At 43.3% G+C, this 17,506-nt stretch overlaps 1 protein-coding gene across 1 annotated transcript; it reads left to right on the top strand.

The window, feature by feature from the left end:
* The first annotated feature begins 166 nt into the window (after positions 1-166).
* Positions 167-1,403, top strand: LOC129725337 (collagenase-like). Its single transcript, XM_055681017.1, has 3 exons — positions 167-520; positions 579-978; positions 1,041-1,403. Exons 1-3 carry the CDS (start codon positions 222-224, stop codon positions 1,218-1,220), a joined length of 879 nt encoding a protein of 292 aa, XP_055536992.1. The 5' UTR covers positions 167-221; the 3' UTR covers positions 1,221-1,403.
* Positions 1,404-17,506: the final 16,103 nt, after the last annotated feature.

Below are 17,506 nucleotides of genomic sequence, written 5' to 3'. Positions count from 1 at the left end.
TTGTAGAAAGAGCAAGTGACAAAAAACCGAACATTACCTACGACTACATCAAGTTAACAACCTCGCACCCAGATTGGTCACCTCTTATCCTTATCCTAATGCCAAAATCAGCCGAATCAGCACCACTTATCCCCTGCAAGCAGCGACAGTTAAATAACCTACCAACTCGCAGTACGCTTGCCATTTGCGTTTGAGCAGTTCAAGGAGAAAAGTCTTCGAAAATGTTCAGAACTGCGCTCGTCTTGGCGATGGCCTTCGCAATGGCCGTCGCTGTGTTTAGTCCGGCTCAACCCAAATCCGTTGACAAAGGTAGAGAATTAAGGCTGCTTAAGGAGGCGGAACTTCGTCGAAGAACCGGTGGAAGCTCGTCCCGTATTTCCGGTGGAACTGTTGCATCATCTACGGACATTCCGTGGGCTGCCGGAGTGATCATCCATGGGGGTACTTCTGGTCATGATTTCTGCAGTGGTGTGCTGATCTCCAGTCGATTCGTGCTTACTTCGGCTAACTGCGTGGAGGGGTATAACCGCGTGATAGGACGTTTAAGCACGGGATCTGAATAAACTTTTTATTTGCAGGGCTAATACGGTAACCGTGGCACTGAATGCAGCTAACATGGCTAATGTAGGAACGCTAATCGGAGTGTCGAATGTTCTGATTCATCCGGATTTCAGCTGGCTGCTTGGTCGAGATGATATCGCCATTTTGACGCTCAGCAGCGATGCTCCAATCGACAACGTCACAATTAGAGCGGCTCAGATGCCACGTCGGTCGGATGTGGGAAATAGTTTCAACAATTGGGTAGCCACGACCGCAGGATGGGGAAACACGGGTAATCGTGATGACGAACCCATACCTACACAGTTTTTGCAATTCACCACGGATACTGTCACTTCGAATGCGGCATGCCAGCTTTCTTACGTTTGGATTAGAAGCACCCACATTTGTATACAAACCAACAACGGAGGGCCGTGCAATGTAAGTGGATTGGTATTAAATACTAAAACCGACTATTCACCACTTCTCTGTTGAAATTTCAGGGTGACGAAGGAGGTCCAGTAACGATTCAGGAGGCAGGCAGAATATTTTTGGTTGGACTTCACTCCTTTCACTACAGTGGTTTGTTTGGATGCGATCGTGGCCGATCGGCCGTGGCTACTCGTATCACCGAGTATCTCGACTGGATTGCTGCTAACACGGATGTTGAGATTCCGGCTTAGGACATGGCTATGATCTGTCATGAGGTAGGACGTATTCGTTGTTTTGCAACAACAAACAATAAACCAGCATTAATACCAGTTTTGTAAACAATGAGTTTTCATAATGACAAATGATATGTGTTCAGATCGAACAATAGAGAACCTCTCTAACAATCGACGTTTTACCAGCCGATAAAAGCTAAATTGTGTTTTTGATTTTAGTTACAATTCATATGAACACTTTAATTGTGTGTAGAGTGATTACTCCTGACTATCCGATCCGCTAATGTATATCGATTGTTCAATATGTTGTTTAGTGGTCCACACTAATCAATATTTTTTATTGTTTTCGTTATTTTCATATCATGTTTCCGACTTACTGACTTTTTTTTCGTGTTAACCTGACTTAGCCTAGTCCGTGGTTGTGTAGTTTGCGTTTATTTAGTTCATTAGTTTATGATTTCAAGCAATGTTCTCTCCCAACTCTCCCAAATTCTTTCAAACAATCCTCCCGTTTGCTGGAGCTGTTTAATTTTGATTTGTTTACGTGCTTACGTGGTTCTTGAAATTTAATCTACTATTGTCTTGCATTTTAAACTATTTCTCTTTCAACTCCAATCTAGCAACATTTTACTTTGATTTACAGATTTTTCTTTATCTCGTTTTTTTTTCCTATGATAATTTCATCGCTCATTTACTCTAAGACAAGACGCGACAGCTGGCTTCTTATTTTTCTTTTCGTAACGGCCGTCATCCCCGTTGAAATTTTTTTTGAACGTTCCACACCGTTGATGCCAAAATGATTATGTTTAACAACTTTTGCAGGTCAATGAAAACAAAACAAATTTTAAATGTAATATATATATATATATATATATATATATATATATATATATATATATATATATATATATATATATATATATATATATATATATATATATATATATATATATATATATATATATATATATATATATATATACACACTTAAAATTTTTTGCCGGGTCTCGGTAATTTATTGCCGAGAACGGCACCACTGAGTGCTCGGTTTAAAAAATAATGACAGCTGTCAAATTTTTTCGTAAATCTCGGTTCACCAAACTGAAATTTCGGCACAAAATATCAGAAATTCAAGATTTCAGTTAGGCTGAACCGAGATTTACAAAAATATGTGACAGCTGTCATTTTTTTCTTAACTGAGCCCTCAGTGGTGCCGTTCTCGGCAATAAATTACCGAGACCCGGCAAAAAATTTTAAGTGTATATTTATATATATATATATATATATATATATATATATATATATATATATATATATATATATATATATATATATATATATATATATATATATATATATATATATATATATATATATATATATATATATATATATATATATATATATATATATATATATATATATATATATATATATATATATATATATATATATATATATATATATATATATATATATATTTGGCAGAGCTGTATGCCACCACGGGTCGGTAATTGGCGATTACCGAAGGCCACGGAAGTGCTCACTGCTAGCAAGCAGTCCCGGACCATCAGCGGGAGCTAGCCTAGGTCGTGGCGAGATTCAGGCACTGGGCCGCTGAATTCTCGCAAAATCCACACTGGCCGGAAGCAGCTCCGACGGAGCGAGTAGTGCCGCTCCCACCACACAAATGCACTATACCGCCCATTGGGACTGATGCCAGTAATGTTCCCAATTACGGCAACTGGTCGCATCACTATAGGATACGAGTCGGATTTCGTTTTCGTACCATGATTTTGGGCTGGCACCTGCGCCGAGCTCCCTTAGTAATGTCGTGTGATAACGGCTTGAAACGGCGAGATTACAACCGGTGCAGAGGTCTCCGTCCCGTAAAACCTGGCAGGCCTTCCAGTACGTTCCGAGTCCATTGCCTGGTGGGAACCAGGCAGGAGTAGGATCAGATGTCTATTCCTGACTTGCGCCAGTCGGGGGTGTCATAGTTGCCCATAAGGCGCTATGGCAGCCGCCCCTAGCCATGGCCTCACTGCTCCGGCATAGACTACCGTGGGACCATTTAGGCGACTACTCCATTATGGATAAGGATAGCGGCTTGAAGGGGGACCCAATAAACAAGAATGCAGCAAAACAAAACTCTGGAGATGGGGGCAGATGGGTTGGAAAACCCATTTGCGCAAGGTGGCATCCAGCGGTCTCCGCCTAGAAAAGTGGAGACGGATGCAGTGAAGGTCGCCTGCGAAGACGGTAAAGGCAGTACGCCTACCGGATCTACGCAAGACATCGCGGTGGCTGGTCCATAGCTATTAAAGGCGGTCGGAAGACAGCTGGACACGCTACCGAGGGTAGTGGCCCTGTCTGAGCAGCTCGATGCTATAATCGAGTTTGCGAAAAGTCGCAGCAATACAACGAAGTACTTGAAGCAGGCCCTCTACATGCTTCGGTCCTCCGTCGATGCTGCGAAAAAGGAGCATGCCGAGCTCGAAATGAAAGCTGCGGCTGCGGAGAAAGAGGAGACGAAGGTGACCGAGCTGGCGACGAAGTCGGTCCAAACGGACGCCAGCACGTTTGCGGCGGTTTGCGCGGCAGGGCCAGCTGCCAAACGAACGCTACAGTCCCCGGGTGAGACGGCCCCCGGGGGCACCAAGAAGCGTTTAATCGCAAACAGCCCTCAGACCGGTGTAGGAGTGGCGCAAGCAACGCCCACGGTGGCAGCCAAGGAGCAGAAGGCTCCCTGTAACCCGTGGGTAACGGTTCCGGGAAGGAGTAGGAACCAAAAAGTGGTGGCCTAAAAACCGCACCCGGTTACAAATTCTGCGACGAAGAAAGTTAAAAATAAGGGCGACGCACTCATCCTTAAGACAGAAGAGTCAAAGTACTCGGAAGTCCTTAAGGCAATGAGAGGCGATGCGAAGCTCAAAGATCTGGGGGCAGATGTGCGCAGCATCCGCCGATCCCGCAAGGGAGAAATGATCGTCGAGCTCCGCAAAGAAGCCAGAAACAAGGGCCCAGCCTATCGGGCATTGGCCCAAGAGGCGCTTGGAGATAGAGTGCAGGTTCGGGCACTCACGTCGCAGGTAACCCTACAACTTAAATACCTGGACCTGGAAGTCACCGAGGCATGCGAAGTCGTGGATACCCTCAAGGAGCAGTGCGAAGTGGTTGTGGCACCAGAGGCAGTTCGACTGCGCAAAGGCCCAGTAGGAACCCAGACCGCCACTGTCAGGCTTCCGTCAGTAGACGCAAACCAGGCGCTAAAGGTAGCGAGGCTCAAAGTGGGCTGGTCAATGTGCCCACTCAGCATCTACCAGCCGCCGGAGGCCTGCTTTCGATGCTTCGAGCAAGGACACAAGTCATTTAGCTGCAAGGGGCCTGACAGGAGCTCCCTATGCAGGCGGTGCGGTGCTGCAGGCCACAAAAGCAAAAACTGCGGAGAGCCCCCGAAGTGCTTGGCGTGCGCCGGGAAGCGTGACGCAAAGCACATAATGGGAGGCCCGAGGTGCACGGCCGGTAAGCCGACTAGCAAGCCACGGGCGTGAGAGTGACACAGCTAAATTTGAACCACTGCTTCGTGGCTCAGCAACTGCTATACCAAGCAGTCACTGAGTCGTTGTCGGACATTGCCATAATCTCGGACCCCTACCGAATTTCTTCCGGAAACGGTAACTGGATTTCGGACGGGTACGGTATGGCGGCAATATGGACGACGAGCAGGTTCCCGGTTCAAGAGATAGTGTCAACTTCAAACGAAGGATACGCGGTTGCCAAGGTGAACGGAGTGTACTACTGCAGCTGCTATGCTCCGCCTCGTTGGTCTACCGAGCAGTTCGCAAGGATGATCGACCGAGCCACCGGGGAGCTGATCGGTCTATCACCGTTGGTAGTGGCGGGCGACTTCAACGCATGGGTAACTGAGTGGGGAAGTCGACGCACAAACCAGAGAGGCCGGATCTTGTTGGAGGCTTTGGCGAAGCTCAACATAGATCTGGCCAACGTCGGCTTGAAGAGCACCTTCAGTAGAAACGGCGCGGAGTCGATCACCGATGTGACATTCTGTAGTCCAGGATTGATCACGAACTGGAGGGTAGACGATGGCTACACTTATAGCGACCATCTGGCGGTCTGTTATAGCGTAGACTGTAAAACGAGACCGCATGTGGCGAGTAGAACTAACACTCCAGCTCCTCGCGGGTGGAGGATATCACACTTCAACGAAGAGGTATTTGCGGAAGCAATTAGACTAGAACACGAGGCGAGCAGAACTCGTAACCTGAGCGCTGATCAACTTGTTGCCATACTTTCGCGGGCGTGCGACGCCACTATGCCTAGGAACCGCCAGCCTAGGCATGGAAGGCCACCAGTCTACTGGTGGACCGACGCGATAGCGGACCTCCGCAGAGCGTGTCTTCAAGCGAGAAGAAGGATTCAACGTGCGCGAACCGACGAAGAAAGGGAAGATTGTCGAGGGGCATTCAGTTCCGCAAGAGCGGCGCTTAAGAGAGCAATAAAAGCTAGTAAACGTGCGTGCTTCGAAAGACTGTGCGCTAGTGCCAACACTAACCCGTGGGGTAACGCCTATAGGATGGTGATGGCCAAGACTAAGGGTGCGATGGCGCCCGCAGAAAATCACCAGCGATGCTTGAGCGGATCATAGAGGGACTCTTTCCACGCCACGAGCCAAATCCATGGCCTCCGGCTGGCGAGTCACTTCACCGACGTTCCAGTATTTCAAACTCAGACCAGAGGTGGTCGGCCAACCTGCCGAACACCCAATATATGAGTGACGGCGTTAGCCGTGCCGAGGCAGAGGAGGCGGAAACGGTTACGAATGAGGAACTCATCGCGATCGCCAACTCCCTGAAGGTGAGCAAGGCACCGGGATTGGATGGGATTCCGAATCTGGCTGTGAAGAAGGCCATCAAAGAGGCCCCCAGACTATTCCGGGAAGTCATGCAGAAGTGCCTGGATGACTGTACATTCCCAGAGAGATGGAAGCGACAGAAGCTGGTCTTATTGCCGAAGACAAGGAAACCACCTGGTGACCCGTCGGCATACAGACCGATATGTCTGCTCGATATGGCGGGTAAGGTGCTCGAGAAGGTTATTCTCAATAGACTGGTTAGGTACACCGAAAGGGCAAACGGTCTGTCGAGTAACCAGTTCGGCTTCCGAAAAGGCAAGTCTACGGTGGATGCTATTCTGTCCGTCACCAAAACAGCAGAGGTAGCACTCCAGCGTAAAAGATGGGGCATTCGCTATTGCGCAATCGTCACGTTGGACGTGAAAAATGCGTTCAATAGTGTTAGCTGGGATTCCATAGCCCACTCGCTTCGGAAACTAGACATTCCGGTGTCTTTGTACAGGATTCTGGAAAATTATTTCCAGAATCGTGTGCTAGTTTACAGCACAGACGAGGGTCAAAAATGTGTCCCAATTACCGCAGGGGTTCCACAAGGTTCCATCCTGGGCCCGGTACTGTGGAATATCATGTACGATGAAGTGCTGAAACTAAAGCTCCCCCAAGGGGTTGTGATCGTTGGATTTGCGGACGACATCACACTTGAGGTCTACGGCGAGTCGATCGAGGAGGTTGAGTTGACGGCTTCGCACTCTATAAGCGTCGTCGAGGACTGGATGCGCTCCAAAAAACTGGAGCTGGCGCATCATAGGACGGAGATTTCAGTCGTCAATAACCGCAAGTCGAAGCAACAGGCGTTGATCAGTGTCGGGAATTGCACCATCGCCTCTAAGCGCTCCCTGAAGCTGCTGGGGGTGATGATCGATGACAAGCTCGCCTTCGGGAGCCATGGCGAGTATGCCTGTAAGAGGGCTTCAATGGCTATTGCAGCATTATCTCGCATGATGTCCAATAGCTCAGCAGTTTACGGCAGCAAGCGGAAACTTCTAGCTAGCGTGACTTAGTCCATACTGAGATACGGCGGGCCAGTGTGGTCCAAAGCACTAGGTACTAGTAAACATCGGAGTAAGTTGGAAAGTACCTACAGGCTCATGTGTCTGAGGGTTGCGAGCGCGTATCGAACTGTGTCATACGACGCAATCTGCGTCCTGTCCGGCATGATGCCTATCAGCATAACCATTAAGGAGGACGTAGAATGCTTCGATCAACGTGACACAAGTGGCATACGCGGTACCAGAAGATCATTCTCGATGATCAGATGGCAGCAGGAGTGGTCCAATTCCGCGAAGGGTAGATGGACGCATCGACTTATTCCGGATGTATCCGGATGGGTCGGGAGGCGCCATGGAGAAGTGAACTTCCATCTGACACAGATTCTGTCAGGCCATGGTTGCTTTAGGCAGTATCTACACAGATTCGGGCATGCGGGGTCCCCCATGTGTCCCAAGTGCGCGGATGCGGAAGAGACTGCTGAGCATGTGACAACGACGCGGGCTGCAGTTTGCTTGGTCAGCGGTGCAGTTGCTTTTCTAGCTTTGTAACCAGGGCATAAAAATAATAAAGTTAGTTCTAATTGAGACACGATAGAGGATAGTTAACTTTAGGTTTTCATTAATCATTTTTTAAAAAGCCCTTCAGGCTAGAGAGAATTGTAACTGGCGCAGTCGTAAGTAGGATTCTAGTAAATCCTTAGTCTGCGAGTGCAAGTGTCCGTGATAAAACTTAATCGAAGGAATATCGACAAAGTGGAATCACACCTCGAGGTGATATCGAGGATTCGAGGCTCTTCTCGAAGGACGGGGTATACTTGAGAATTCTTTTCAATAAAATAAAAACAAAACTGTGAGTAATTTTAATTTTTTTTTCTATTTTAGTTGCAATACTTTTTTTTTGCTTGTTTAACTAAGTGCAGTGAAAGTGTTTTATGATAACCAGAAGAATGAGTGATGAAATGCAAGCGCGTTTAGATACTCTAACCGCCCAGTTAGAGGCACAACGGCTACAAATAGCCTCTTTGTTAGAAAATGCGCGGACAAATACCGCAAACCAAGCGATCGCAAGCACGTCTTCGATCATGGAGATGCCGAAATTTGACATTTCACGCATCCCTGACGCGATTAGGATGGTTCCAGAATATAATGGAAGTCCTAATTCTCTGACCTGTTGGCTCGAATCCGTAGAGCAAAAGCTACAAATTTCAAAAAATCTAGTGAGTGAAACAGATCTGCCGCTAGTGATGCCCCTTTGGGTTGGCATTATTCGGGATAGAATCCATGGAAATGCAAACGAAGCACTCACTATGAGTCAATGTAGGCTCGAGTGGGAGGCAATAAAGTGTACATTGAAAGACCATTTCGGCGACAAGCGCGACTTGTCTGCCATAGTAACCAGTATTTCATACTTACGCCAAGGTAACAAAAATGTTACCGATTTTCATTATGAATGCAAAGGAATTTTGGCAAGCATCAATGCCAAAATTCAACTTGACGATCGACTCAAGCAGTGTTCTAACGTTATCCTGGAATCGTACGAAAGTATGATTATCGACGCATTCATTGACGGACTGCATGACAGCCTTTCATCTTTAGTGCAAGTGGGTCTACCGAAAACATTGCATTCAGCATACCAGAGCGCCTTGTCTTTAGAAAGTGCACAACGGAGAAAACGAGAGCGAAGATCCATGAATGTTGGCTTCGAGCAAACAAAATTTTTGCCCAAATTTTCCGCGAGACCGCAGGACGTTCAAAAATGGCCTGCTCAACAAGGATTTAACACAAAATCCAATCCCATTCCTAACCCCAATCCAAATCCTAATATAAATTCCCAGAACAGAAACGTTGTTCAAAATCGACCAGATTGGAACTCGAATCAATTTCGACAGTACCCCCCGCGTCTCGCTATCAAACCGGACCCATCCGGTCAACTTAGAACGAACAACTATCGTCCGACGCAAGTAAATTCGCACGAGGAGTGTGTTGAACCCCTAACCGAAAATAAACAGACCGAGGACATTGATAATGGCTGTCCATATGCAGATGAAGATGACGATGTAAATTTTATGCCCGATTCCGAACAACAAGCAAGGGAATGACCTTTCTTCCATATTTAGAGATCAATAGAAGAACCGGGCCCCCTCTAAAAATTTTAATAGATACAGGAGCTAATCGAAATTACATTTCTCCAAAAATAGTTCCAACAAAATCCGTAGCTTCAGGATCACTTCATAGAGTGAAAAACATCAATGGATCCTATATAATAAACCAACACACCTTTTTTAACCCATTCGCAAAATACATAACTAGTATTTCCAATCAGAAATTTCATCTTTTTGAGTTTCATAACTTTTTCGATGGTCTGATTGGATTTCAGACACTTCACGAGTTGGGAGCCCTGTTCGACACCTCAACAGTCGAATTGATTATTAAAGACACCGTCATACCTTTGAAGAAAAAGTATCCCGATTTGATTGAGTTGAACTTTCATGAATTAATGTCCACAATTCACGAGGTCCCGGTTTCGGTCGCCTCCGGAGATTTCTTCCTGGAAGACGACCTACAAGTTGCCGCTGACGTATACGTGCCCTCCGGAGTGTACAGTATTCAAGAGAGTAAAGCAAGATTTGTTTTTGTTTGCACACAGGAATGTTCAACAAACAAGAAAATTGATTATGGGCAAATCGTTTCTGAAATTAATAATTTTGAAGTGAAGGATTTTCCATCACAAATTAAAGCATGTAGGCGAAATATTGAAAACGAAGTGCGTACAGATCATTTGAACGACGAGGAGAGATCGAAGCTTCTCAGCTTGCTTACAAGAAACCCAACAGTGTTCTACAGAGAGGGTGACGACCTATCGTTCACTAACGTGATTAAACATCGTATAAACACCAGCGACGAGCTGCCCGTTTATACAAAAAATTACAGGTACCCCTTCGTCCATAAGGAAGAGGTACAGAAACAAATTTCTAAAATGCTCAGCCAAGGCATCATACAGCCAAGTACATCGCCATGGGGGTCACCCATATGGATAGTACCAAAAAAGGCCGATGCATCTGGTAAGCAAAAATGGCGCCTAGTAGTCGACTATAGGAAACTAAATGCGAAGACTATAGATGACAAATATCCGCTGCCCAATATCACCGAGATACTGGACAAGCTAGGCAGGTGCCAATACTTTAGCACACTTGATCTGGCCTCTGGTTTTCACCAGATCGAGGTCGACGCTAGAGATGTACAGAAAACAGCGTTTCAAGTTGACCACGGCTTATACGAATATTTACGAATGCCGTTTGGTCTGAAAAATGCTCCGGGTACGTTTCAACGGGTTATGGACCATGTACTCAGAGAATTCATTGGAAAATGTTGTCTCATTTACATGGACGACATAATTGTTTTTTCAGCTTCCTTGCAAGAGCATCTCGAGAACTTAGAAAAAATACTGAGAGCACTTGAAAAAGTAAATTTAAAGCTTCAGCTCGACAAGTGTGAGTTTCTTAAAAAAGAAGTAGCTTTCTTAGGGCATATCGTTACGGATCAGGGCGTTAAACCGAACCCTGCTAAGATTGATGCAATCATAGGTTGGCCACTACCGAAAAACCAAAAGGAGCTGAAAGGATTCCTTGGAATTTTGGGCTATTATAGACGATTCATTCGCGACTTTGCGAAAATTTCCAAACCACTAACTGCGCAGCTGCGAAAAGGGGAAACGATTGAACATACACCTTTATTCGTAAAAACCTTTGAAAAGTGTAAAGAATTGCTTACGCAAAGTGACGTATTGCAGTATCCCGATTTCGAACGTCCATTTATTTTGACAACCGATGCTAGTAACTTTGCGTTGGGAGCCGTGCTGTCGCAGGGTTGTATAGGAAGAGACAGACCGGTCGCGTTCGCGTCTCGGACGCTTACGAAGACGGAAGAAAATTATTCCGCTATAGAAAAGGAGCTTTTGGCTATAGTATGGGCAACTCAGTACTTCCGACCATATCTTTTCGGGAGGAAATTCACCCTCTATACTGACCACCAACCTCTTACTTACGCACTTAATCTGAAGACACCTAATACCAGATTAGTGAAGTGGAGGCTGAGACTCCTAGAATATGACTTCCAAATAACTCATCGACCAGGGAAACAAAATGTGGTAGGAGACGCTCTATCCAGAATTCCCGAAGAGGTAAATGCCAATGAAGATGAATCAACAGATAGCAATTCCGTGCATTCCGCAGACTCTGACTCGTCAAATCTAATTGAGTTCACTGAGCTGCCCGTTAACTTCTTTCATAATCAAGTTATATTAAAAATTGGCGATCATTACACTGAAGATTACAGTGAAGTGTTTCCGCAGATGCACCGGCGAACTATTACAAATTTCGCGTTCGGGGTGCCAATTTTATTAGAATATTTCGTGAATACATGGATCCACGAAAGGTAAATTGTATTCATTGCCCTGAACAGTTGTTCGGAACCCTTCAACTAGTGTATCGAAATTATTTCAGTAGATGCAAGACGTTCAAAGTAAAAATTTCACAAAGACTACTAACCGATTTAACCACAGATACCGAACAAGATCAAGTTATAGAGAAAACGCATGAAACCGCACACCGGGGTATTCGAGAAAATAGAGAAGAAATACTACGAAGGTGGTATTTCCCAAAAATGAAGAGAAAAATCCGCACGTACATTGTTTTGTGCCCTACGTGTAACAAAATGAAGTACGAGCGTAGACCATACAAAATCAAACATGGGGAAACTCCTATACCAGAGAAACCCTTGGACATTATCCATGTTGACATATTGATTTCTCGACCATACACCTTCCTATCAGTGGTCGATAAATTGACACGCTTTGGAACTTTGATTTCCATGAAGTCAAGAACCACACCGGATATACGAAGGGCCATGTTAAAATATATCTCGCTATATGGCACACCGAAGCTAATGGTTTCTGATAACGAACCGGGAATACGGTCTATCGAAATGAGAGGCATGCTCGCCGACCTCAATGTCCAACAATATTTTACACCGGTTGATAGAAGTGAAACTAACGGGATTGTAGAGCGATTTCATTCGACCATTAATGAAATCTACAAATGCAATAGGCATAAGTTTCCCAATGTTTCAATCAAGGAGATGTTTTTGATTTGCTGTACCTTATACAACAACAGCGTACACTCCTCTCTGAAAATCAAACCTCGAGAAGCTTTCTATGGGATTAAAGATGGTGAAGAGAGACCCCTCGACCCTCAAAGAATGCTGGAAGCCCGCAACAAAGTATACGATGAAGTAATTCATCAAATCAGGCAATCCCAAGAGAAACAGAACGACCAGCGAAACCCTTCAAGAGAGGATCCACCCGCGTTGGAGCCTGGCCAAATTGTTTATAATAAACGGCAGGGGATAAAAAGCAAACAACAGAGTTTCTTCAACCCCGTAACAGTAGCCAATGACGGCCACCAGACATTCACGGACTCTAACAACCGGAAATTGCATAAGAGTAAAATAAAAAGGGTCCGTACATAAAAAAAAACCCAGTAATTAGTTTTGTGTAATACTAGCATTAAATTTTTTATTCATCTCATTTACGATTTCAATCATATTAACACAGTCTCATTTTAGGATTAATACCAATGGATTTTCGACTGGCCATGGCAGTGTGGGTTCTCGCTTTCCTTAATCCATCCCATTCCAGCTCCTCCATTCAAATAACCGACCTCCAACATAATCCCGGATTACTGGCACTAGATATGGGTAAGTCTTTCGTGAGGATTGGGAAACATCGCTTATATCACGTTGTTGACCTTAAGCAGTGCGAACCAATTTTCGCCAGACTAGACGTCGCCATACACGGACTGAAAAGCTTTGGAAACCTCTCAGACTTGACAGCAATGTTGGAATCAAAGTTTAGCAATACTCGCAAGATGTTTCAAAATTTAATGCCAAGGCAAAGAATCAAGAGAGGGTTGCTCAACTTTGTAGGATCAGCCATAAAGCAGATAACCGGAAATCTCGATAATGACGATCTAATAGAAATATCAAAAACTTTCAAAGCTCTAGAAATCGATGACAAAATTCTAATTAACGAAAATAACGAGCAAGCTAGGATTAACACCCAACTTCAGGACAGGTTAAACAAGTTTATAGAACAGTTTGAATTTGATCACAACCTTATCAGGAAAAATCTTATAGCAGCTAAGTCAAATTCAGGAATCGACAAAACAATCAAACTACTGAGAGAAATATTTAAAATTAATATCCAGCTAGATAATTTAGAATCTCACTTGAAGCTTATTTTCGAATCAATCCAACTAGCTAAACTAAATACCATACCTAGAGACATCCTTTCCCCCGACAAGTTGAGCATAATATTAGATCATTTTACCAACCATAAAATTATCATAGATAGCATTGATCAGGTTTATCAATTCCTTAATCTCAGCGCATTTTATAATCACACAAAAATTGTTTTCATAGTAGAAATTCCCTTAGTAGATGAACTTGCTTATAGAACGCTGCTATTAGAGCCATTAATAGTCAAAAATAAAACACTTAAGCTACCCGCTCACACAGCAATCACCAATGACCAACAATTCTACTTCATCATCGAGGAGTGCCAACGAGTCGGCCATAACCAAATCTGCCACCCAGAAAATTTGAACAATTTCACCTTTGATGGTTGCTTTCCATACTTGCTAAAAGGAATCCCTGCGAACTGCTCATTCAAGGAAGTAAGTCTACCCTCAGAAATCAAGTCTATAACCGATAATCACCTGATTGCAAAACAAATAAACAGTCAAGAGATAGCAACCACTTGCGGGATGCGGAATCGAACCCTCTCGGGAACATTCCTAATCGAATACCACAACTGTACCATAATTATGAATGGGTTGGAATTTACCAACAAAGAATGGTACAAGGTAGAGCCATTATTGGTCGTTCCCATGGATGGTTTAGAAATCCAAACTATTGATATAGAGCCTCAAATAAGTTTTGAAAAACTTCATTTCATTAACAGGCATCATTTGGAGACAAATTAAATTTTAAAACCAACGTAACCGCCTTTACTTCCATATCTTTGTCGAGCATAAGCCTGATAATCGCAACAATCGCTATATTTTTCTTAATAAGCAGGAAATTTAGCAACCACTGGAACCATCACAACAAGAAGCCCTCATCCGGTCACAGAGTTGAATTCACTGCAAACGAGGACGTTTCGATCTTCAAGGAGGGGCAAGTTACAGACGAAACCTCCCAGATCAGCAGATTGCAAGAGCTGGAACGCGAAGTCCACCGACTCGAGGAACCACTAGCCACATTATTTCATTCGAAGTGAGCGAGTCGGATTTCTACAGACGCTGACTGGAACGATTCCCACGGGCGTTGGCAGCGCATGCAACGGCATCGACGACGACAACGACGCGGGCTGCAGTTTGCTTGGTCAGCGGTGCAGTTGCTTTTCTAGCTTTGTAACCAGGGCATAAAAATAATAAAGTTAGTTCGTTCTAATTGAGACACGATAGAGGATAGTTAACTTTAGGTTTTCATTAATCATTTTTTAAAAAAGCCCTTCAGGCTAGAGAGAATTGTAACTTATATATATATATATATATATATATATATATATATATATATATATATATATATATATATATATATATATATATATATATATATATATATATATATATATATATATATATATATATATATATATATATATATATATATATATATATATATATATATATATATATATATATATATATATATATATATATATATATATATATATATATATATATATATATATATATATATATATATATATATATATATATATATATATATATATATATATATATACATATACATATATATATATATATATATATATATATATATATATATATATATATATATATATATATATATATATATATATATATATATATATATATATATATATATATATATATATATATATATATATATATATATATATATATATGCGAATAATGCTCAATTTTTATTTATTATTTTATGTAGTCTCCCCAGCTGGTCTCGAGGTACGATGCTGGCCTAACAAGCCAGTCGTCGTAGGTTCGAGTCTCGGCTCGGGAGAGACTGTTAGTGTCAGTAGGATCGTAGCGCTAGCCCCGCAATTGTCCTGTACACTCAACAGTTGGCTGCGAAGTCTGTGTATAGTAAACAGAAGGTCAAGTTCCGAATCGGAATGTAGCACCAAGGCTTTGCTTTATTTTATGTTCAAAAAAGCATACTTCTATCACAGACTAACAGAGGTAACACTGGAATCTAGCTCCATCGCCACAAAAAAACGTTCAATTCAAATTTTTAATCGAATAACAGTCATCGCGCGAAAACGTCGTCTGGGGCGCTGTCATGCAATCTCATATATATTTTGTAGTTCCCCATTTGACACATGCAGTAACGCTGGCGCTGTTGTCGAAATACATGATGCAGCGCGAACACGACAGCAGATGGTGCTAATGTTACTAACGTAAGGTACTAAAATCATCCAAACGATGATTTTATTGGAAATTCGTTCGACGTGTTATGTCTGTTAGTCTGTGGTACTAGAATCATCCAAACGATGATTTTATTGGAAATTTGTTCGACGTGTTATGTCTGTTAGTCTGTGCTTCTACTATCAGATTTTTTCTTCCTAAGTTTCTTGGTACCCCCTGACTTCAACCGAAATAGTAAAGAACGGTTATTCAATGCATTTTTAAAGTTATAACAGTGAAATACATTACTCTGTAATATCATGTACCTTGCATACTTTTGCATCATCATTTATGAACAATTATAATAGCTAAATTATGACTCTCAAGCAACACTGCGTTGCAGTGAAAAGTAACCTCGTTGTATTTTCTACGTGACGATTGCGTTATCGGATTCAGCCAATCAGCAGCCGGATCGCAATTGGTTGCATGTAACGGTGACCAGCTGTCGCGTCTTGTCTTAGATTTACTGTCGCGCATAGCAAGTCAGTCCCATTCGCATTTTCAGTAAAATTGAGTTATTATGCGTAAATGGTAGCTAATAATGCATAGTTTCGTAACAATGGATGAGCGCAACAACTTTGTTCTGAAGAACTGCTGGAAAACATCCGTACATATTGTCCCATCTCGTAAGAAGCAATGTTATAAAATCATATGAAAACGCGTTTTTCTCGGCTTGCTGAAAATGCAGGTGGGACTGACATGCTATGCGCGGCAGTTTACTACGCTGTTTTGACATCGACCCCTGTGGTATTACACGCATCGCAGTGTTCCCAACATTACGAAACGCTCAACCAAACTTTTTATTGTTTTAAGGCTTTTCTAAACAACAGCATCTTCAGGAATATACGTTTGATACCTATTTTACTTTTATGGCGACAGACCGATTACCGACCCAATGCTGAATCCATGCATGCATCTGCGCCAAACACTATTTTCTAGTTTGCCACCAAGGATTGAACGCAAAATCCTACGCTCAAAAACACCAAGAGCTCGCCGATCAGCCTTTTTCAACGTCCATGCTTCATGGCCGTAGATGGCCACGGGAAGAATAAGTGTTTTGTAGAGTGCAAGTTTAGTACGGGTTTGCAGACTACGGGACCTCAGCTTGTTGCGCAATCCGTAGAAGGCCCTGTTTGCAGCTCCTATCCGACTTTTTATCACACGACTAACCTCGTTGTCACTGATGAACCCAGGTAAATAAATTCGTCGACTACTTCAAAAGTTTCCCCATCCTACTATCTGTACCAACATCTCTCTACCAGCCACCATGTATTTCGTTTTGGCAGATTTAATGATGAGTCCGAAGGCCTCTTCCACTGCTCTACAGTTGATACCAATGATGTCGATATCGTTCGCAAAACCTAGAAGCATATGAGACTTCTTAACGAAGGTTCCGCTTCTTTGCACGCCAGCCCTCCGTATAGTACCCTCTAATGCGATGTTGTAGAATAAGTTTGACAGCCCGTCTCCCTGCTTCAAACCATCTAACGTCACGAAGGATACCGATATCTCACCGGTTATTCTGCACATGATGTAGAGCCTTCAAGGGTGGCACGTATCAGCCTAATTAGTTTTGTTGAGAAACCATGTTCGAGCATAATTTGCCATTACTCATTTCTCTTAACTGTATCGTACGCTGCCCTAGAGTCAATGAACAGATGGTGCGCCTGCAGGTTGAATTCTCGAAATTTATCAAGGATCTGTCGCAAAGTGAACATTTGCGCCCCCCTCGAAAACCACATTGGTAATCGCCAAAAAAGGACTCCTACAACGGCCTCAGTCTATGAGTCATTCTCAATTTTCTACCGTTCCCCGTTTCATCCCACGACAATATTAGCACCAATCGAATGT

The sequence above is a fragment of the Wyeomyia smithii genome, chromosome 2, assembly GCF_029784165.1.
Source record: "Wyeomyia smithii strain HCP4-BCI-WySm-NY-G18 chromosome 2, ASM2978416v1, whole genome shotgun sequence".
NCBI classification, from domain to species: Eukaryota; Metazoa; Arthropoda; class Insecta; order Diptera; family Culicidae; genus Wyeomyia; species Wyeomyia smithii.
This window is presented reverse-complemented; position numbering and strand designations above follow the sequence as displayed.

Excerpts from the sequence above, each read along its gene's own strand:
- LOC129725337 (XM_055681017.1), top strand. The coding sequence starts at position 222 with ATGTTCAGAACTGCGCTCGTCTTGGCGATGGCCTTCGCAATGGCCGTC. Across the intron at positions 521-578 it reads TCGGCTAACTGCGTGGAGGG|GGCTAATACGGTAACCGTGG; the intron begins GTATAACCGCGT and ends TTTTATTTGCAG. Across the intron at positions 979-1,040 it reads ACAACGGAGGGCCGTGCAAT|GGTGACGAAGGAGGTCCAGT; the intron begins GTAAGTGGATTG and ends TTGAAATTTCAG.